Source organism: Myotis myotis, unplaced genomic scaffold (genome assembly GCF_014108235.1).
Source record: "Myotis myotis isolate mMyoMyo1 unplaced genomic scaffold, mMyoMyo1.p scaffold_m19_p_1, whole genome shotgun sequence".
Taxonomy (NCBI): domain Eukaryota; kingdom Metazoa; phylum Chordata; class Mammalia; order Chiroptera; family Vespertilionidae; genus Myotis; species Myotis myotis.
In genome coordinates, this window is record NW_023416313.1 from 113,653,624 (window position 1) to 113,677,061 (window position 23,438).

Genomic DNA, 23,438 nt, shown 5'->3' on the forward strand with positions numbered 1-23,438 from the left:
GAAATAAATTTGCATGTGAACACAGGTAAATGTACAATTTCCTTACAGCCTGTGCTGAAATTATTTTTTCCTATTCCGGGCCTATATATACCAAGCTAGAATACAATTAAGCCTAAGAATGTCAGGCTGAGAGACATGAAAATCAACAAAAGAAATAAACCACTTGCAACTATTTACAACTTAAAAACAATTAATTTAAGCTACCCAGCAAAGATCTATAGGTTGTTTTAAACAATGTCCCATAAAGTATTTTAAAAAGAAAGGTGGATAAATGGAATAAGGAACTGTATACCTTTTAGAAATAATAGCAATAATTAACAATAACATTTAAAAATGTCTTTTTTTCATGAAATACTTACCTCTGTTCTTTTTAAAATGAGAAAACATTTTAAATAATGTTTTTCAAAATACATTACATGTTTTCTTATACCAAGACAGAATAAGAAGAACTAAAGAAAAAAACTCATAGCCTGGCCGGCATGGCTCACTGGTTGAGCATCGACCTATGAACCAGGAGGTCACGGTTAGATTCCGGTTAGGGTACGTACCCAGGTTGTGGGCTCAATCCCCCGTGTGGGGCATGCAGGGGGCAGCCTACCAATGATTCTCTTTTATCATTGATGTTTCTATCTCTCTCTCCCTCTCCTTTCCTCTCTGAAATCAATAAAGAAAGAAAAAAAAAACATAACATTTGCTTTTAGGAATTTCATTCACTGATAATTGGATACTAAAATTTCATGGAATTTCAATCACAAAACTGGGAAATTAGCAAAGTGTATCTGTAGTGTACTGTAAAAAGCTTACAACAGAAAATATAAGCAGTTTAGATCCGTTATATGCAAATTTCTGAGTTAAGCATCAAGTATTCTGTAGTATTTTTTTATTCTCATTATTTCAGTTAGCCAAATAACTCTAATCCCACAACAGGCAAAAGAACCCATTTTTATGCAGAAGGAGTATAACAAATAGAAAAGGAGGAAATGGAGACCAAGAGCATCATTTTACACCAAGTTGTTAAAAGAAAAAAGAACATCCACTATGATTCTGTTATTCTTCCTTAAGCCAAAACATTAATGTGGTAGCTTTGCTCTAAACCAGACATAAGAAAGTCTGATAGGTAGACTGCAATCAAACTAAGCAATTTACCAATGATACACTAAAGCAACACTGCTGATGTTGAAATTCAACTATAAGCAAACATAAAAATCAGCAGGAATTTGCAAGGGGAAAATTGTAGTAGTGTTGGATATATTAATCATCTTGTGGTTAATGATGATTTCACAGGTACATATATATGTAAAAACTTACCAAACTTTATGCTTTTGCGTGCAGTTTGTTTTACCTCAATTAGATTTCAATAAAGCTTCAAATAAAATCAGCAGGAAAGAAAATCACTTTTCACTTTTACCCAGCTCTCAGCTACTTTAGAGCCAAAAAGAAAAATCAATTCAGAGTCTGTAACAAAATGTAATTAAAAACTCAAGGATCACAGGCAAACAGACATTCAAATTAAAAGAACAGGTATATCGACTTTTTTAAGAGAAAAAACTAAAGTTTCATTAAAAATATCCTGAGACCGACTGGTCAAAGGATTCTGGAGGTCATATTGCCTATATAATTTATGCCCCACCCTGGTATAGAATGCTCCTGGTTTCCATTTCCAAATGCATATATGATGATATAGTTTATCAGGATTTTTAGCCTTACTGTACTTCTCTTCCTTGCACCTCTGCAGAATCTCTAAGCTCCTCTGATGGACTGGGTGTTGGAGAAAGCTAAAACTATCCATACTTTTCAAAATTGCACATGGCGCTGTATCATCATGCCCTTAGGAAGCAAAAGAAAAACAAAAAAAATGGAGAAAAGAAAAAGACATTATATAAGCCCAAACCAATTGAGAATCAAGGACAATGCTGCCAACTATCTTAGAGGATATAAAAAATATATCAAATGATATGAGTTAAAGGTGAATGATTTTTCCAATTAATTTGACGAAATTACACAACAATAACAGTAAAAACTAAAGGTCCTTTTTAGTAATCAAAATATTCTTTTCAGTACTTAAAGTGTTGTGAATTAGCATCATACTAAAAATTTCGAATTTAAAATACAACTGGTATGGAATTTTCAAAAACAATTGGTACGGTTTAGACCTTTTTAAAAAAATTGACTCATTTTTATCAGGTCTGATATATAATTGGCATATAGGTGGCAACAATGCAAGAAACACTGATGAACCCGAGAGAGAAATTTACCCAAAACAAATTACCAAAAAGTTAAACAATTATATCACAAATCTTGCAATTAACAACACTTGTAGGAATTCTAACAAGTGTCAATGTTGAAAGAGTGGGAAGAAAGCACCACAGAGCAGGAAATCCCAGCAGCACTTCTGTATATATTTATAAAGCTAAAAATAAGCTAAAAAATCTCTATTTCACTACCAATTCTTATAAAGTGAGACAGAATCAACTACTGGTGGGAAAGGGAAGAGAGCACTTTCAGCAAGGACCAAAGCCCCAGATTATTGTTGCTGAAAAAATGAATCACTCAAGCAATAATGTGTGTGTGTGGGGGGGGGGGGGGGAGGGGGGGGCGGAGGACAGGGAGATTCAGTACCATAAATATTAGTAATACATGAATTTAAAAGAGAATACAGGTTTTCTAGGTATGGAGGAACTTAAGAATCATTTACTTAGAGAAGATCTCTAGACTTATGCCATTAACTTCAAATTTATGAACATAGCCTTTGAAAAGCAAAAGTGAATAGTTAACAAATAGAGGCAAATTAAACAATGAACTGAAGCTCCATTGGTGAATATCAATATACACTGAGTGGCCAGATTATTATTACCACCCGACTTTTGTAGGCAAATTAGCTATAATTTCACACTGAAGTTGCTAGAGGGCCAGACCATTATAAACAGGGAAGCAGGTTATTTACCACGACAGTAGAAGTGATTTTTTTCTGAAGATATGGGTAAACAACGCGATTTAACAGCCTTTGAACATGGGATATATATACACAGTATATAAAAGCCTAAGTGACCAAATGACTGAATGACATAACAAGACATCAACAGGTTGTTATGATGCACACTGACCACCAGGGGGCGACGGTCAACACAGGAGCTGCCCCCTGGTGGTCAGTGCACTCCCACAGCCAACCTCCAATGGCAAGTCAACCTCCCATGGCCGTCAACCTACCGTGGTCCTTCCTGTCAGACAGCTTGGTGATCAGTGCACTCCCACAGCTAACCTCCCCCAGCTGGCCAACCTCCTGCGGCCCCTCCCGCCAGCCAGCCAGCCCCAATCGGGACTGGGCGAGATGGCACCAATAGGCACCAATCACCCACCAGGCCGAGGGACCCCACCTATGCACGAATTCAAGCACAAGACCTCTAGTCTATCCTATATAATAAAAGGGTAATATGCAAATTGACCCTAACGGAAGAACAACCAGTTGCTATGACTTGCACTGACTACCAGGGGGTAGACGCACAACATAGGAGCTGCCCCCTAATGGTCAGTGCGCTTTAACAGGGGGAGCACTGCTCAGCCAGAAGCCGGTCTCATGGATGGTGAGCACAGCAGCAATGGTGAGAGTCTCTCCCACCTCTGCGCAGCACTAAGAATGTCCGACTAACAGAGAGAGGGAAATTAAACAATGAACTGAAGTTCCATTGGTGCATACTATCTAATAAAAGAGAAACATGGTAATTAGCCATACCTCCGCTACCCTTCCCATTGGCTAATCAGGGCGATATGCAAATTAACTGCCAGCCAAGATGGCAGCCAGCAGCCAGGCAGCTTGAAGGGAACATGAGGCTTGCTTGCTTCAGTGACGGAGGACTCCAACGTTCCCCGCCTGCCGCTGCTGGCCTCTGAGCTTGCAGTTTGAAACACTGTTACAATATAGAAGCTAAACAAAACCCCAGAAACCTGCTTTCAGCCAGCCAGGATCTCGGAGCTGGAGTTGAAACAGTGTTTCGATTATAGAACCCAAACAAACCAGATACCTGCTTTCAGCAGCCGAGGCCTAAGAGCTGGAGCCAAGCCTCAGAGCTAAAGCTGGCCCAATATAAAAAAAAAAAAGAAAAAAGGAGCAGTTGGGAGCTTCAGTCACCCGCCAGCCTGAAAACAGTCCTCAGCCCCTCACCCAGACTGGCCAGGCACCCCAGTGGGGACCCCCACCCTGAAGGGGGTGTGACCAGCTGCAAACAGCCATCATCCCCTCATCCAGGCTGGCAAGGCACCCCAGTGGGGACCCCCCACCCTGTTCCAGGACACCCGTCAGGCAAACCAGACGGCCCCCACCCGTGCGCCAGGCCTCTATCCTATATAGTAAAAAGGTAATATGCCTCCCAGCACCAGGATTAGCATGACAGGGGCAGCGCCCCAACCCCCTGATCGGCCCTGTCTGTGTGTGACAGGGTGCGGCACCCCAACACCCCCCCATGGGCCCTGCTCTGTGTGTGACGGGGTAGAGCAATAACCTCCCCATCGGCCCTGCCCTGAGTGTGACAGGGTGCGGTCCCCCAACCCCCTGATCCGCCCTACGCTGTGTGTGACAGGGGGCGGTGCCCCAACCCCCCTATTGGCCCTACTCTGTGAGTGACGGGTGGAGCTCCTCAACCCCTGATGGGCCCTGCTTTGTGCATGACAGGGGGGAGCTCCCCAAACCCCTGATGGGCCCTGCTCTGTGCGTGACATGGGGAAGCTCCCCAACCCCCTGATGGGCCCTGCTCTGTGCGTGACAGGGTATGGAGCCCCAACCCCCCTGATGGGCCCTGCTTTGTGAGTGACAGGGGGCAGCGCCCCAACCCCGATTGGCCCTGCTCTGTGCGCGACAGGTGGTGGCACCGCAACCTCCCCATCGACCCTGCCTTAAGTGTGACAGGAGGCGGTGCCCCAACACCCCAATCGGCCTTACCCTGAGCGTGAGAGGGTGGCATCGCAACCTCCCGATCCGCCCTGCTCTGCATGATGGGGCGGCACCCCAACTCCCCAATCGGCCCTGCTCTGAGCCCGACCAGGGGCTGCACCTAGGAATTGGGCCTGCCCTCTGCCACCCGGGAGCAGGCCTAAGCCAGCAGGTCGTTATCTCCTGAGAGGTCCCAGACTGCGAGAGGGTACAGGCCGGGCTGAGGGACCCCCCTCCCCACTGAGAGCACAAATTTTTGTGCACCGGGCCTCTAGTATATATATAAAAGCCTAAGTGACTGAACAATCCTGCGGGGAGAAGGCCTAAGCTGTTAGTCGGACATCCCCCAAGGGCTCCCAGGCTGCCAGAGGGATGTCTGACTGCCAGCTTAGAGCCGATCTCCTGGGGAAGCGGGCCTATGCCAGCAGGTGGTCATCCCACATGGGCACCCGGACTGTGAGAGGATGCAGGCCAGGCTGAGGGACCCTCCCCCCAAATACACGAATTTTCATGCACTGGGTCTCTAGTCCTATATAATAAAAGGCTAATATGCAAATAGACCAAACAGTGGAACAACCGAACAACCAGTCACTATTATGTGTGGTGACCACCAGGGTGCAGAACATAGTGAACATGGGCAGCAGAGCGTGGAACATGGTGGGCATCGGCTGTGGTGGGATAGTGGAGCAGGTGAGTGGGGGCGCCAGACCAAGGTGAGGCGCCTGTCACTGTCATCGGGGCAAGCTTCTGGTGGTTCCTGAAAATTCTTTGCTCCCGCTCACTGAGGTCCCGCATGTCACTCGCACCTGCTGCTGGCACCAGGTGCCAGCACTGATCACTCAGCGCTATCAGTGGGTGAGAGTAGTGGCTGCCAGCCCTGATGGCCTCTCGGGGCTTCTCCACCTCCCCCTGCTCCTGAGGGGCGATCATGGCCAGCAGCCTCTGCTCACACCTGCTGATGGTGCCAGCCCCACTCGTAACCGCTGCTGGTGCTGATCCCAATCACTCTGTGCCATAAGCACGTAGGAGCAGCACCTGCCACCTCGGCGGGGCTGAGAGGACTGGGCACCGCCATCTTTGAGGGCAGGGCAGTCAATTAGCATATTCCCTCCTTATTGGCTGTGGGTGCCATCTTTTTGACAGTGTGAGGGTCAATTAGCATATTCCCTCTTTAATAGATAACTAGAGGCCCGGTGCACAAAAATTTGTGCATTCGGGGGGGAAAGGGGGGTCCCTCAGCCCGGCCTGTGCCCTCTCACAGTCTGGGACCCCTCGGGAGAGAACTACCTGCTGGCTTAGGCCTCCTCCCGGGTGGCAGAGGGCAGGCCCAATCCCTAGTTGCAGCCCCTGGTCAGGCTCAGAGCAGGGCTGATTGGGGAGTTGGGGCGCCGCCCCCTGTCATGCACAGAGCAGGGCGGATCGGGAGGTTGGGATACCACCCTCAGTCACGCTAAGGGTAGGACGATTTGGGGGTTGGGGTGCCGCCCCCATCACACTTAAGGCAGGGTCGATGGGGAGGTTGCAGCGCCACCCCGTCACGCAGAGAGCAGGGCCCATCAGGGGGGTTGGGGTGCTGCCCCCTGTCACTCACAGAGCAGGGCCCATCAGGGGGGTTGGTGCTCCGTACCCTGTCACGCACAGAGCAGGGCCGATCAGGGGGTTGGGGCGCCTTCCCCTGTCACTCACAGAATAGGGCCGATAGGGGAGTTGGGGCGCCGCACCCTGTCACACTCAAGGCAGGGCCGATGGGGAGGTTATGGCTCTACCCCATCACACACAGAGCAGGGCCCGTGAGGGGAGGGGTTGGGGCGCCGTACCCTGTCACACACAGAGCAGGGCCTATCAGGGGTTTGGAGCGCCGCACCCTGTCACACACAGAGCCGCAGGGCGATCAGGGGGTTAGGGAGCTCCCCCCTATCAGGCACAGAGCAGGGCTGATCAGGGGGTTGGGGTGTCTTCCCCTGTTACGAACAGAGAAGGGCGGATAGGGAGGTTGTGGCCCCGCCCCCTGTCACACACAGAGCTGCAGGGCGATCGGGGGTTTGGGCGCTGCCCCCTGTCATGCTGATCCCGGTGCCAGGAGGCCTTGCAGCTCCGCTGATCCCGGTGCTGGGAGCATATTACCCTTTTACTATATAGGATAGAGGCCTGGTGCATGGGTGGGGGCCGGCTGGTTTGCTCTGAAGGGTGTCCTGGATCAGGGTGGGGTCCCCACTGGGGTGCCTGGCCAGTCTGGGTGAGGGGCTGAGGGTTGTTTTCAGGCTGGTGGGTGACTGAAGCTCCCAACCGCTCCTTTTTTTCCTTTTTTTAAAATTCTGGGACAGCTTTAGCTCTGAGGCTTGGCTCCAGCTCTTAGGCCTCGGCTGCTGAAAGCAGGTATCTGCTTTGTTTGGGTTCTATAATCGAAACACTGTTTCAACTCCAGCTCTGAGATCCCGGCTAGCTGAAAGCAGGTTTCTGAGGTTTTGTTTAGCTTCTATATTTTAACTATGTTTCAAACTGCAAGCTCAGTGGCCGGCAGCGGCAAGTGGGGAATGTTGGAGTCCTCCGTCACTGAAGCAAGCAAGCCTCATGTTTGCTTCAAGCTTCCTGGCTGCTGGCCGCCATCTTGGCTGGCAGTTAATTTGCATATCGCCCTGATTAGCCAATGGGAAGGGTAGCGGAGGTATGGCTAATTACCATGTTTCTCTTTTATTAGATAGGATTTTCCCCTTGATGGGCTGCCTGGAGAAAGAATTCTTAGGCTCAGACTACATTGTGCTTGGGTAGTTAAGACAGAGAGGAGATATTTGTTGAGGAGACCCTCTGAGAAAAGGACACCTATTGAGTTCTATTCATACTCCACCCAAACTGTAATTTATAAAATTAACAATAGATTTTCAGACCCTTCAATAGTTAACTTGATAATCTGCCAGTCAGAGAATTATGATTATGGTATTAAAGTATTGTATATTAAAAGTTCAAGATATTAAAAATTCTAATTTATTACATAGTTTTAACACATTGTATGCAGGAAACGTATTTATACGTTTTACGTATTTATACTTTCTACTAGTGTAGTACAGTGCGGGACACGTATTAATACGTTTTTTGTAGACTAGCGGTAGAATGCGGGTTACGTATAAATACGTAAACTAAAGTTATCGTAATTTTACTGAATGTTGCCATTTGCACAAAAAATTAACAAAAATGGCCCGCGCCACCTGTTAGCGCACGATAAAAACTACCGCAAACAATGTGTTAAGAAATCGCACTCAACATTACCACAGCCACTGTATTCTATTTTCTATTTTATCTAACAAATTGTAGCAATACCATTTGGATATGGGTAATTTTGTATCTGTGATTGTTTTGTGTCTCACACCATCATGTCTTAGTTTTTACTTCCTTTCTGTTCTTTCATTCTCTTTTCTATGTCCTCTTCTAACTATTTAACTGTTTTAAACATTATTTTACAGACTATAATACTACTTCAAACTTTAAAGTGATATTTCTTCTGTTTCCTGTGTGTACCAACTCCCTGTCAAAGTGGTTTGGCTTTCTAGGATAGTTTAGAAGTATATTTTCAGTGGAAGTTATTTTCTAAGGGGGTCTCATAAACTTTTTTTGAGGTTTTTTGTTTTGTTGTTGTTGACAGTATTTCAGGTGTCTCCCATTCATGCCCCCTTTACCCTCCTACACCCAGCTCTTACCGACCCCCCAAGTCTTCACCACCCTATTGTTCATGTCCATGGGCTAAACATAGAGTATATTAGTTCTTCGGTTTATCTCTCCTTTTAAAACCAGGTTTATTTAGTGCTTGCTCATGCTTATTCCAGGTCTAGTTTGGATAATTTGTTTTTTGTTTTTTTTTAGTGATAAAATAATCTTGTGTACCCTCCTCAGGGATTTTAGGCAATTGACCCTTTTGCAGACCCCAGGTCTAAAAAAAGATAATCAATCATTTAAACCAGTGGTTGCCAACCGGTGGTCAGCGGACCATTGGTGGTCCGTGAGGTCAGAAAGGTTGGCAACCGCTGATTTAAACAACTGGGTTCAGTTTATTTGCCAAGTGGTTGGTAATGGTGCATTTCTATTGTATAAGTCAATAGAACAATCATGACAAAAAGGTGAAGCAAAGCCATATACAGAATTACAAAAAAATCATACTATAGGGTATCTCTGGGAAAAAAAATTCCTGGACGGATACTAAATTGGTCAACTGAACTAGTAGCTTTTTGAACTTTTACATACATTCCTGCCAGATTAGTTTCTGTGTCATTAAAAAGAACAGGAATGTTTCACAGATGTGTACCTTCACCACAGTCAACTCCAGACAGATTACTAAAAGACCCATTACTACCACTTCCAGTGGCAAATTTCATCTGCTGCTCTAGGTGCTCCAGCTGGAAGACCAACAAGTTCTTTACTGTGCTGAGACTCTCCAGCATGGTCTGCTTCTGGATGAGAGTCTCTGTCAGCTGATGGAGTCAATTTTCTAACTCAGGCATCAATTTTCAACCTTTTTCATCTCATAGCACACACAAACTAATTATTAAAATTTTGCAGCACACCAAAAAATACATTTTTTGCCAATCTGACAAAAAACTAATAGGTATAATTTTTATTCACTCACACCAGCCGCCTATTGTTGTGTTGGCTACTGTCATTTTTTATTTGACATCTAAGGGAAAATAGGTCAGTGCCTCTGATTAAACAGTCAGGTATTACATGTTTTTAAAATTCTTGCAGCATATCTATTGAAAATCACTGGCTTAAAGTTTTATTGGTAAGCTGATTCCTGAGATTTTAAATTTCTTCTCAATTTTTAATTCTGCATTGCAATTTGTTCTTTGTTCAATACAGATCTTCTACGTAGTGGAATTCTTGCTTCTGTCGGTCTACTTCTGCCTCTAGTTCTTGTTTAGATGCTTTATGTCCAGCTATTTACTTGGTCTTGCAGATCCTATAGCTGTCTTCTTGCTGATTCTGCTTCACTGGCCTGCTGAGCCTCCATATCCATCAGAACTCAGCTGATGTATCTGACCCATCAGCTTCTGTATTTCTTCTCTTTGCATCTGTTTTTCATGCCAAAGTTCTTCTAGCTCCATGCTATTTAGCAGTACTGCTATCTAGGACTTCAAAACCAGATCCTTCTTTTAAGCTGTTAATCAGCTTATCTGTAGATTGAAGTATTCTAGTAGCTTTTTGCTTATAGTCAGTTCCTGCTTAAAGGACTCCAAGTTGGACTTACACATTTTGATTTTCTGCTCATCAACTTTCTTCTTCTCATCTGAGTATTGTCTTTCTGCCAGAGTAATGGCTTCTGTCAAATTCACATTTCATTTCCATTTATTCAGGTGTGTAGCAAGCTGACTCTGCATTCACTTGATAGCTCTTCTGGCTCTCCAGAGTAGCATCCTCTTCATGCAGATCTTGTGATTTTTCACTCAGTAAGGCTTCTAATGCTTTTGTGCAAGAATTCAGTAGCTGGTCAGCGTCTTGGATTCTCACTTTTAGTACAGCCAGCTGGGAATCCTTTGTAGCCCTAACGTCAGTCAGGTTGTCTACTTGGGCTGGAAGTTCTTGAGTTACTCAGTCACTCTTTGAATGGTCAGCATTCCACTTTCAACTCTTGCTCTGGCTTTATTTCATTCTTCTTGAATTTCCTCGGCTCTTTGAAATAATGAGGCCATTTTTAAAAAAATATATTTTATTGATTTTTTACAGAGAGGAAGGGAGAGAGATAGAGAGTTAGAAACATCGATGAGAGAGAAACATCAATCAGCCACCTCCTGCACACTCCCCACTGGGGATGTACCCGCAACCAAGGTACATGCCCTTGACCGGAATCGAACCTGGAACCCTTGAGTCCGCAGGCCGACGCTCTATCCACTGAGCCAAACTCGCCAGGAATAATGAGGCCATTTTTTGTTGTTGCTGTTAATCCTCACCCAAGAATATTTTTCCATTGACTTTTTAGAGAGAGTGGAAGGGAGGAAGGAAGAGAGAACAGGGAAAGACACACATCGATCAGTTGCCTCCCACACATGCCACAACTAGGCCTGAGCATCGAACCTGCAAACCAGGTACATGCCCTTGACAAGGAATAAAACCCACAACCCTTCAGTGTGTGTGCTGATGCTCTAACCACTGTGCGACCGGCCAGGGCATGAGGCCATTTTTTTTATTTAAAGACTGAACTTCATTCCTCAGCAGTTGATTCTCCAGCTGAAGTTTAGATAGTTCATGTAATTTGCCATCATGGGTTGTGATTAGTGCAAGAAGCATTTGATGATACATTTTTCTTTGAAGAATCCTCTTGGAATTCATGACCAGAATCGGAATTATTAAAGGCTTCATGGCTTTGGCTCCCAGAAAGATTTTCTTCAGTGGTTTTGATGATGGTTATGCTGGTGTTTATAGCTCTGACACTTGTCTGAGAACAATGAAGCACCAGTGTCTTGCCCCTTTTTTATTTCCACCCTTCTGCAGGCTCCTTCTGTGAACTATTAAGAAAATCAAACAGCAGCTCATCACCAGGTTCTGACTTTTTTCTCCAAACTGGGATTAAGGCCTAGGAACTCATGCTTTTTCTACTAATGTCCTAGGTCCTGCTTTCACATTTGTGGTCGCAGTTAAGATGGTGGCTTTTTTATTTCTAACTAGAGGCCCGGTGCACGAATTCATTCATGGGTGGGGTCCCTAGGCCTGGCCAGCTATCAGGGTCAATCAGGCTGCCTTGCCCAGTCCCCACTGGGGTGCCTGGCCAGCCTGGGTGAGGGGCTGAGGGCTTTTTTCAGGCTCACCAAACCCCTTCAGGGTGGGGGTCCCCACTGGGGTGCCTGGCCAGCCTGGGTAAGGGGCTGATGGCTGTTTGCAGGCTGGTCAATGCCCCCCCCCCCACCCCCCAGTGGGGACCCTCGCCCCATGGAGGTTTGGCCAGCCTGGATGAGAAGCTGATGGCTGTTTTCAGGCTGGCCACACCCCCTTTAGGGTGGGGAGTCTACTGGGGTGACTGGCCAGTCTGCGTGAGGGGCTGAGGGCCGTTTTCAGGCTGGCCAAGTCCCCCCGGCGATGGAAGCTCCCAGCCTCTCCTTTTTTATTTTATTTTTTTATTCTGGGATTTATTTACCTTCTATAATTGAAACTTTGTAGCCTTGAGAGGAGCTTAGAGCTGGCCAGGGCGGGCAGGAGGGAAGTCTTCTGCTTGCTCCAGCTCCGTGGCCACAGGCAGCTGAAAGCAGGTATCTAGGGTTTATTTACCTTCTATAATAGAAACTTTGTTGCTTTAAGTGGAGCTCAGAGCGGTCGCAGCAGGCGGGAAGCTTGGCTTCCTCCATCATTGGGGCAACCAAGCCTCCTGCTTGCTCCAGCTCCGTGGCTGCCAGCCGCCATCTTGGTTGGGTTAATTTGCATATAGTCGCTCTGATTGGCTGGTGGGCATGGCTTAAGACATAGCAAAGGTATGGTCAATTTGCATCTTGTCTTTTATTAGTGTAGACTAGTACTGGAAGCCCAGGGCATGAAATTCATGCGCGGGTACAGTCCCTAGGCCTGTACCCTGTGATCAGGACCATCTTCCCCAGCTGCCCACAGCCAGCCCCACCCCCTGCCACCACCCATCCCGGGTTCACCATTCACCATTGGGTGATCGGTGCTTGACAATTGGGGGAAGGGACCAAGAGGTCAGTTGTTCCCATCTGCTCACCAGCCCTGCCCCCACAGTGGGTGACATTCAGGCGATCAGAGCCTGCCGGCCGGGAAAGGAAGCAAGAGGTGGTCATTGTACCTCATAGTGACTGGTCCAGTGGTTGTTCTGGACATTCTGCCATTAGGGTCAATTTGCATATTACCCTGTTATTATATAGGATAGAGGACTGGTGCACAGTCCAGGTTGCAGCCTCGATCCCCAGTGTGGAGAATGTAGGAGGCAGCCAATCGATGATTCTCTCTCATTATTGTTGTTTCTATCTCCCTCTCCCACTCCCTTCCTCTCTAAAATCAATAAAAATATATTAAGTAAATAAATAAATATAATTTTAAAAATCCAGGATTTTGGGATCACTGTAAGGATATTTGTTGACAATTAACTAAGATTCCATTGAAATTTTTTATAAAGACAGACTCAAAAGAAGGGATACTATACTTCTGCAGTCTACATCTTCTTTCTCCATTAGAAATATGATCTTGACTGTCCTCTTATTCTCATTCAAGATCTGAATTTAGTTACCTTTTGCCTTCCATATGTTCTGCTTCTGCTTAAATAACCTCCAATTCCTGTTTCACTTTAATATGTTTGCATACTATTTACAGTCTTTATAAATGTTCTGAATCTTCTACTTAATCAATTTTTAGTTATTCTGTTAGTTTTTATTTTGTGATGCTACAATTTCTAATTTTATGGTATCCTTTTACCTCAAACACACCAGAAAATAGTAGATGGTAAAGTGGTGTGGAAAGAGCAAAAATGCTCTGACACTGGCAGTAATACACTGTAATACAATCATTCTCAATAACATATCTGCTGAGTCAATTGCTCAAAACACAAATAAACTATAGCTCTTCTTTTCCTTTATAGAAAGTACAATTTAAAAACTTTCTCCAAGGGGGAAGTTTAGGGTGTTGGTAATATTCTTTTTCTTAACCTATGTGGTAGTTACAAGGGTGTTTTCATTTCTGACAATTCACTGAGTTATACATTTTTTGTGTGTGCACTTTTTTGTATGCATGTTATGTCCCAGAATAAAAAAATTTTCAAAGAGAGTTTATTATATAAAACCGCTAAATGGGCCAGGAAGAAAAAACTAGATTAGAAAACTAGAAGAATCCAGAAATTATGAAAGCAGAGGTAATACAGGTTCGATCTGTTGATCATTAGTAACACTGAATGTCTCTGTATAAATTATTATATACATACAGCTTCCACAAATAATATTTTAAATGCCAAAGGAGCATTTAATGTAAATAATCTTCTTAGAAAAGAATATATGTAGTAGTAAATAGAAGAAATGTTTCTTTGCTTAGTTACATCTTAGCAGGATATTTAGTCAACTTTAAATTTTTCAAAACTGATGTCCATTGTATAAATAAAACATACCTTAAATTAAAAGAAAAACACTTTGCCTTAAGCCTTTTTGTAAGATAGCTTCTTAGAAATAACTTTGCAAAAGGCAAAGAAAATTTAAGATTTTCCTTTTACTTAAAAAGCACACAACTATAACTCTCCCTTATCTACAAAGGCCAATTTACACACATGAAAATCTGAAAAATGAAAACTCATACTATTAGTTTTATCTCTCATTTTAGAAATAAAACCTGCCAAATAGTTATTCTTTTGAAATATATCAAAGCTGAATTTAAAAGTTTTACTGGGGTGGAAAACCAAGATGGCGGCATAGGTAAACACCGGAAATTGCTGCCTCGCACAACCACTTCAAAAATACAACTAAAAGACGGAACAGACATCATCCAGAACCACAGGAAGGCTGGCTGAGTGGAAATTCTACAACTAGAAGGAAATAGAAAAGCATACCGAGACTCAGAGGAGGTGCAGTGCGGAAGTAAAATACAAAGGTGCAGAGGTGCATGCGGAGAGGGCTGGTGGCTGAGGACATGGTTGTCTTTTTCAATTGGGGGTGAGTCTCTAGCTCTGAGCTCCAGTTCCGGGCGAGTCTCTGGGGACACAGACTAATACGGCAGAAACGGGACTGTGTGGCATCGGTTGGAACTCGAGGACAGTTTTCTCTCAGGGGTGCTCGCAGCGATTGCCAGGGCCTCTGAGGGCAGGACTGAGAGCAGCCATAACTGCTCGCTCCACCCTGTTGATCCCATGGGACCCTGCCCCGCCCAAGCCATGCACTGAGGCTTTTGCATATGAAAGGCCTGGACCTTTGCAATCTGAAAATTACTTAACAAACTGCAGCTGGCCCAAGGCCCCAGGGCAACTTGCATTGCTTCACAGCTGGCTTCTACTGAGTAGCCTCAGGCAGAGGCTAGATTAGCACCTCCTTAGAGATCCAGGAGCCAGTTCTCCCGCTGCAGAAACAGCTGATTCTCACAGCCAATTGGCCTGGAGGTCAATTCCTCCCAGTGTTACCTACAACAATCAAGGCTTAACTACAACAAGTCTGTGCACAAAGCCCACAAGGTGGTTCACCAAGAGTGTCTACCTCAGGTAATTGGGGAGGCTGAGCCACTGGGTCCTATAGGACACTGAGCACAGAAAGCCACTCTATCGACACAGCGAAGCATAAAAAATGCCGAGACAAAGAAAGAGGAAACAAATGACAGAAATGGAGGAAAGCAAACTACTAGATATAGAGTTCAAAACCACACTTTTAAGGTTTTTCAAGAATTTTCTAGAAACCGCCGATAAACTCAATGAGAGTCTCAAGAAATCTAGTGAGACCCTCAATGTTGTGATAAAGGACCAACTAGAAATTAAGCATTCACTGACTGAAATAAAGAATATTATACAGACTCCCAACAGCAGACCAGAGGAGCGCAAGAATCAAGTCAAAGATTTGAAATATGAAGAAGGAAAAAACACCCAACCGGAAAAGCAAAATGAAAAAAGAATCCAAAAATACGAAGATAGTTTAAGGAGCCTCTGGGACAGCTTCAAGCGTACCAACATCCGAATTATAGGGGTGCCAGAAGAAGAGAGAGAGCAAGATATTGAAAACCTATTTGAAGAAATAATGACAGAAAACTTCCCCTACCTGGTGAAAGAAATAGACTTACAACTCCAGGAAGCACAGAGAACCCCAAACAAAAGGAATCCAAAGAGGACCACACCAAGACACATCATAATTAAAATGCCAAGAGCAAAAGACAAAGAGAGAATCTTAAAAGCAGCAAGAGAAAGACAGTCAATTACCTACAAGGGAGTACCCATACGACTGTCAGCTGATTTCTCAACAGACACCTTGCAGGCCAGAAGGGAGTGGCAAGAAATATTCAAAGTGATGAATGCCAAGAACTTACAACCAAGATTACTTTATCCAGTAAAGCTATCATTCAGAATTGAAGGTCAGATAAAGAGCTTCACAGATAAGGAAAAGCTAAAGGGGTTCATCACCACTAAAGCAGTATTATATGAAATGCTGAAAGGTATCCTTTAAGAAGAGGAAGAAGAAGAAAAAGGTAAAGACAAATTATGAACAACAAATACACATCTATCAATAAGCGAATCTAAAAATCAAGTGAATAAATAATCTGATGAACAGAATAAACTGGTGATTACAATAGAATCAGGGGCATTGAAAGGGAGTGGACTGACTATTCTTGGGGGGAAAGGGTTGTGGGGGATGGGGGAAGAGACTGGACAAAAATCGTGCACCTATGAAGGAGGACAGTGGGGGGGCGGGGGATGAGGGTGGAGGATGGGAGGGGAACCACATGGAGGGGAGCTATGGGAGTAAAAAAAGAGGAACAACTGTAATAATCTGAACAATAAAGATTTAATTAAAAAAAAAAAGTTTTACTGGTAGTGCACATGCCAAAATGCCATATAAGTCTCAGAGTCCTAAAAACACAGGTGTAACCAGCACACTTCTATTGAAGTTACTTTGGCCAGAAAATGACTACATATAAAATTCTTACTACACAGCAATGGTCTATCAAAGGTAGAACTACAGCAGGCAATAGTGTGATTGCAGTAGTTAACAAGGGCTTATGAAGATGCCCTCCCGTAGAATGTGAAATGGGATATTTTATGATTTAAGGAAGAGGCATACAGAAAAAGAAACCTGCTTTAACCATTTCTAAATGTCAAAGTAAAATCCAATGAACTGAGTTAAGGGTAAGTGGGGGGGGGGGGGGGGGAGACTAACACTTCAAAGCCCTGACTGGGTAGCTCAGTTGGTTAGAGCATCGTGCCAATACACCAAGGATGTAGGTCCGATCCCTGGTCAAGGCATACACAAGAATCAAACAATGAATGCATAAATAAGTGGAACAACAAATCAATGTTTCTTTTTCTTTCTCTCTCTCCCCACTTCCTACCTAAAACCAGTAAATAAAAAAAAGTCATAAACCGATATTTTGCATGTATTATCTGAGTTTACCATCACAATTTTAAAGGCAGCAGTAGCACTCCAAGAAATACTGCTAATAGCTGCAAAATCAGTCAAGAGAAAAGATGACATTTGGTTGATTACCTAAGTCAGGTTATCTCTACTATCTCCACTACCACCATCTAATTTTCTGACTCCTAATTATGCTTCCACATTAAATTGTTTTATTTCTAGTAAAAACTATCACATAAGAAGCAGAGAAAGATATCAATATCAAATTCTATATACTTAAGTAATAATTAAATTTCACTTTTTGTTTAAAAATCATAGCAATGTTTTACTGAGTGCCTACTAAATATCAGGTGCTTTACACTCATTCTTGTTGGTGTTTATTAATAAAAAATAACAACCCATATAACAAATATAAATCACATATCTATTTAATTCAATTATATGAAGTTCACCAGAACAAATGATATATGAAACATGATGTTAGGGTATGGTAAGAAAACAGAATGGCATAAGATTATTATGTCTCCTTAGAGAAGTAAAAAATTATAAAATGAAACATGGTAGAATACTAATACTACTGCTTACCAGTTTTTCTCTGAATATGTCTCTTCCCGGCTTCCCTGAAAGCAACCATAGCCCTGAAAAAGGCTCGGAGAACCGCCCATCGGAAAACAGATACAGGATCAATTCCAATCATCCCAGAGATAAATGCATTTTTGCTACTTCTCAGAAGAGCTACAATGTCAGGGCGCATATGATCTGTGTTTTTTTCCCGGAAATCCTATATGAAAAAAATACCAGTGTTATTTTTTATAAAATTATTAAACCAAGAAGATAACAGGTCACATATTTGAACAGTGATTGAATAAGGACTATAGAAGTTATTTCTGTTCTAAGTAGCTAACTGAACAAAATATCTTCTATAAAGTCCCACTCAATCCTAAAACTATTAGATTCTATATTACATTTGAATTAGAAAGTATATTCCACAATTTTATTGTACTTTATAAACCCTGGTCAGGGAGAGCTCTCTGAAAGGGTACCATGTGAAGTGACAAGAAAGCTGAATAATGAAAAGGAATCAGACATAAGAAGGTCAGAAACAGCATTCCAAGCAAAAGGAACATCTACTACCCGAAGGTGATGAATATTTGAACAAGTTAGGAGAAAAGCATTAAGAGCAAGGGCTGGAGTATTCTAGGCAATGAGTGTTGTGAAAGATTAGACAAATAAATAAGCTATGTAGACTATATAAACCTGAATTAGGAGTCTGGATTTTATTTAAGTGTAAAGGCAAGTCACTAAAAGGGTGATGAAATGAGCAAACTGGTGTTTTCTAAACACCATTTGGTTGCTGTGAAGGGAATGAATTGTGCAAAGAATAGAAAAAGGGAGACCAGCTATTGTAACATTCCAGGTAAGAGCTGACAGTGACTGGGACTACGTTGGTAGTATGAATAGAAAGGAAAAATAGTGATCATATTTATGATATGTTATGGAGGTAAAGACAAAGGACTTGTTGGTGGATTAGGGCATGGTGAGAAAATGAGGGAATTAGGTTAACAACTATATTTGGGGTTTGAGTAACTAGGTGAATAGAGGTGCCATATATTGATATGGAGAAAACTAGAGAAAAGAGAAGGTGTGGATACAGGAAATAAGGATTAAGAGATCAATTCTGTCCAAGTTAAGTTTAAAATGGTAAGGATATTATAATAGCAAGTAACATTTATGAAGAGGTTACTATGTGTTGAAATTCCTCTAAGCATTTTACACGTGTTGTCTTATTTAAACTCATTTCATCCTCCTAACAACTTCTTGAGTTAATATTATTCCTATTTTATAGATGAGGAAACTGAGTAATAAAGAGGTTAACTATCTCAGCCCCTATCACACAGTAAGTGGAAGAACAAAGGTTCAAACACAACCACCCATAAGCACTATACTATGTCTGCATACAGACATCAAGTAGGCAGATGGATATATGTGTCTAGAGTCCTACAGAAATTTCAGAAAATACATTTGGATATCATCTGCATATAGATTTTTTAAAATTGAGTAAGTACTTAAGGACTGTAAATAAGCAGTAAAAAACCCTGCCAAAGCATGGATGGAGGTTGGAAGGGACAGAACACAATAAAATGGGTTAAAATATTCCACAGAATGATAGGGAGGGCAAGAAGCTTACTGGAAGGAAATCCCAGACTGATATGTATAGTCTGGGCATTTGGCTATAACCAAACCCAGATGGAAGGATCAAAACTTGGAGTAAATTACTACAAGTTTGTTCAGCTTTAAAAAATAGATCTAGCTCAGAATTCTATGAAGAACATGCCTAATATGATGTCATCTACCCTGATGTCCAAAAGGCAGTTGGGTTCATCCTACTACTTTTAGGGATTTCCTTTCCTAATTCTTCTTTGTTCACCTAAGAACAGGAAAAAGGGGGCAAACAGGCAGAAGTCTTGGTCCTTGGCTTTTCTCTAAATACCCTTTGAGTAAAGGGTGGGGCAAAAGTAGGTTTACAGTTGTGAGTACACAAAACAGTTTATTCTTGAAACTTGTACAAAAGTTAGTAAAACTAAGTAATAACTTTCAAATCCAAAACATCGCCATTGCCATCATCATCATCCTATTAAATAATACATTCCAAGGGCAGACAAGATGTCAGGCACTAAGTTAAACACTATACATAAACTACTCAATTCTATCAATTACTCAATATAGTAGAATTAAGTAAAAGCTACACTTCATTGATAGGTAAACAGAGAGGTACAGAAGCTTGCCAAAAGTCAAACATAGTAAGTACCAGTGCAAGAATTGAAACATCAATTAGTATTCTTTAAATTCTAGTATTCTTTACCATGATAACTGTCAAATATTGATAAAGACCTTCCTTTTCCAAATGTAATGGTCGTGTCTCTCTGTCTATATAGGTCTAGATTTCTAAATACATTTCATAAACTAGTCACATCATTCTACTTGAAACTCTTTTCTCTTGGTTTCTATATCACATTTTGTGATTTACTACTTACTTTTTATGCTACCCTTCTGTCTCCACTGCTGGTATCATATTAGAGATTCTTACTATCTGGTCTTATGTACTCTTTTCATTCATCTTACACCAGGTGATCTCAAACATAATGATGGTTTGAAGCACTACCTTAGGTATAAATAAATAACATACCTATATGATAAGGCCCAAATCTGTTTTTCTAGCTCAGATCTTTCTTGTTACGTCTAACATATATTTCTATATTTCAAAATTGAAAGAATGCATTGTCTAGTAAAACAAGGCAGTCCTGGAATTTCCTTTGTGGGAAAGTTTTAAACTACTGGTTTAAATTATTTAACAAACATGGGATTTCAAGTTTTCCTATATTTTCTGGTGTCAGTTTTAGTAATGTGCATTTTTCATCAAATTTTCCATTTTATCTATGTTGTCAAATTTGTTGATGAAATGTTCATATCCTCTTAATATCTGTAAGTTATGTAATTAAGTCTCCTTTTTAATTTCTGATATCTATAATTTGTGAATCTTTTTTCAATAATTAGTTACTTTTTATACCTTTTACTTATATTATTTCTGTTATCTTCTTAAGGATCTGACTTTTAACCTTGTCAATTTCTCTACTGTATATCTACACTCTATTGTACTGATTTCTGTTCTTCCCTTATTTCCTTCTATTTTACTGAGGTATTTTAAAATAATTCTTTACTTTTCAATTACAGTTGACATACAATATTATATTAGCTTCAGGTATACAACCTAATGATTAAATCAGGGGTCCTCAAAGTTTTTAAACAGGGGGCCAGTTCACTGTCCCTCAGACCGTTGGAGGGCCAGACTATAGTTTAAAAAAAAACTATGAACAAATTCCTATGCACACTGCACATATCTTATTTTGAAGTAAAAAAACAAAATGGGAACAAATACAACATTTGTATTTGCATGTGGCGCGCGGGCCGTAGTTTGAGGACCCCTGGATTAAATATTAATATTTAAAGTGATCACCATAATAAGTATAGTACCTATCTGACACCATACATAGTTACTACTGTACTTTACAACCTGTGACTGTTTCAATAACTAGCAATTTACACATCTTAATTCCTTCCCATTTTTCACCCATGCCCCCCAATGCCTCTCCCATCTGGAAACCCATCAAAATGTTATCTGTTTCTATGAGTATTTTTGGTTTATTAATTTATTTTGTTTTCTAGATTTCACATATAAGTGAAATCACATAGAATTTGTCTTCCTCTGACAGACCCATTTCACTTATTATATTCCATAAGTCCATCCATATTGTTGCAGATGGCAAGATTTCATTCTCTTTTATGGCTGAGTCATATACTCCATTATATATATATATATATACACACACACACACACCACTTTTTCTTTATCCATTTGCTTATCGATGGACCCTTAGGTTGCTTCCAAATCTTGGCTATCTCTATCATCATCATCTACACTAATAAAAGAGAAACATGGTAATTGGCGTACGACCGCTACCCTTCCCATTGGCTAATCAGCAAGATATGCAAATTAACTGGCAGCCAAGATGGCGGCCAGCAGCCAGGCAGCTGATCCGAACAGGGAGGCTTGCTTGCCCCAGCATGAGGAAGCCAAGGTTTGCCGTCTGCAGCTGGGGGGCTCTGAGCTCCTGAAGCAACAACTCCAAAAGATACAATGTTTCAATTATAGAAGCTAAAAGATGGCGGTTAATTTGCATACTCAGGCTCCAAGCGGAGCAAAGCCAAACAGCCCTGAAGCGGCAGGGCAGAGAGGCCTCAGGGCCCCGGGAACAGTGGAGCAGACATGCCTCCTGGCCCGGGATCAGCGGAGCTGCGAGGCCTCAGGACGCCGGGATCAGTGGAGCCCAGAGGCGTCCTGGCCCGGGGATCAGCGGAGCCGCGAGGCATCAGGACCCCGGGATCAGCGGAACCTAGAGGCCTCCCGACCCCGGGATCAGCGGAGCCGAGAGGCCTCCCGGCCCCGGGATCAGCGGAGCCGAGAGGCCTCAGGACCCCGGGATCAGCGGAGCCGAGAGGCCTCCCGGCCCCGGGATCAGCGGAGCTGCGAGGCCTCAGGACCCCGGGACCAGTGGAGCCGAGAGGCCACCCGGTCCCTGGATCAGCGGAGCCGAGAGACCCCAGGACCCCGGGATCAGCGGAGCCGCAAGGCCTCAGGACCCCGGGATCAGCGGAGCCGAGAGGCCTCCCGGCCCCAGGATCAGCGGAGCCAAGAGGCCTCCCGGCCCTGGGATCAGCAGAGCTGAGAGGCCTCAGGACCCCGGGATCAGCGGAGCTGAGAGGCCTCCCGGCCGGGGATCAGCGGAGCAAGAGGGGTCCTGGCCCTGGGATCAGCGGAGCAAGGAGACCTCCCAGCACCGGGATCAGTGTGACAGGGGGCAGCGACCAAACCCCTGATCGCCCTGCAGCTCTGTGCATGACAGGGGGCAGCGCCCCAACTCCCCAATCGGCCCTGCTCTGAGCCCGACCAGGGGCTGCACCTAGGGATTGGGCCTGCCCTCTGCCACCCGGGAGCAGGCCTAAGCCAGCAGGTCGTTATCTCCCGAGGGGTCCCAGACTGCGAGAGGGCACAGGCCGGGCTGAGGGACCCCCCCCCCCCAGTGCACAAATTTTTGTGTACCGGGCCTCTAGTATATAATAAAAGCCTAATATGCTAAGTGTCCGGTCATCTTAAACAATCAAAGTGTAATATGCTAATGATATGCTAAGGCCACTCAAACACTCACTATGACATGCACTGACCACCAGGGGGCAGAAGCCTGGACCGGTAGGTTAGCTTGCTGCTGGAGTCTGGCCGATTGGGAATGAGCGAGACGGGCCAGACATGTCCTGGAGCCCTCCCACGGTCCGTCCCTGGCTGGCCAACCACCTGCATCCCTCCCCGACCCTGATCGTGCACCAGTGGGGTCCCTCAATCTGGCCTGCACCCTCTTGCAATCCGGGACCCCGCAGGGGATGTCAGAGAGCCAGTTTCGGCCCGATCCCACAGGCCAGGCCAAGGAATCCCACTGGCGCATGAATTCGTGCACCGGGCATCTAGTACAGTAGGTTCTCGGGTTACATCAGAGATCCGTTCCTATGGCACGACGTAACGTGATTTTCACTATAAGTTGGAACCCACCTACATAAGCACCTACGTCACTCACATGGAGCACATACACAGCAGTAATGAAGTGAAACAGTAAAAAAAATTTAAAAGAAAGATAACAATTCCTGACCTTTACTTGTGGTAAATAAATAATGAAAAACATAAAGCACATACGTACATACATCGAAATACGAAACTTTTTATTTTTTTAATAAATAAATGGGAGATGGCGACCGAACCACAAAACGATGTATATCGAATTCAACATAACCCGAGGACTGCCTGTATGGATATAAAGGCCTAAGTGACCATTCGACTGGTAGCTATGATGCGCACTGACCATCAAAGGGGCAGAGGCTCAACACATAGGCATGGA

General features: G+C 43.5%; 1 protein-coding gene and 1 pseudogene across 19 annotated transcripts in view; both read right to left on the reverse strand.

The window, feature by feature from the left end:
* Positions 1-23,438, reverse strand: part of MYO9A (myosin IXA) — a 445,773-nt gene that overhangs the window by 190,235 nt on the left and 232,100 nt on the right. For all 19 annotated transcript variants that reach the window (XM_036347868.1, XM_036347858.1, XM_036347886.1 and 16 more), the window contains 2 exons: positions 17,521-17,716; positions 1,708-1,827 (listed from right to left, as the gene is read on the reverse strand). In XM_036347868.1, the coding sequence (XP_036203761.1) occupies positions 1,708-1,827; positions 17,521-17,716 (316 nt within the window). The remainder of the gene's footprint in view (positions 1-1,707; positions 1,828-17,520; positions 17,717-23,438) is intronic.
* LOC118670174 lies at positions 8,517-12,483 on the reverse strand (annotated as a pseudogene).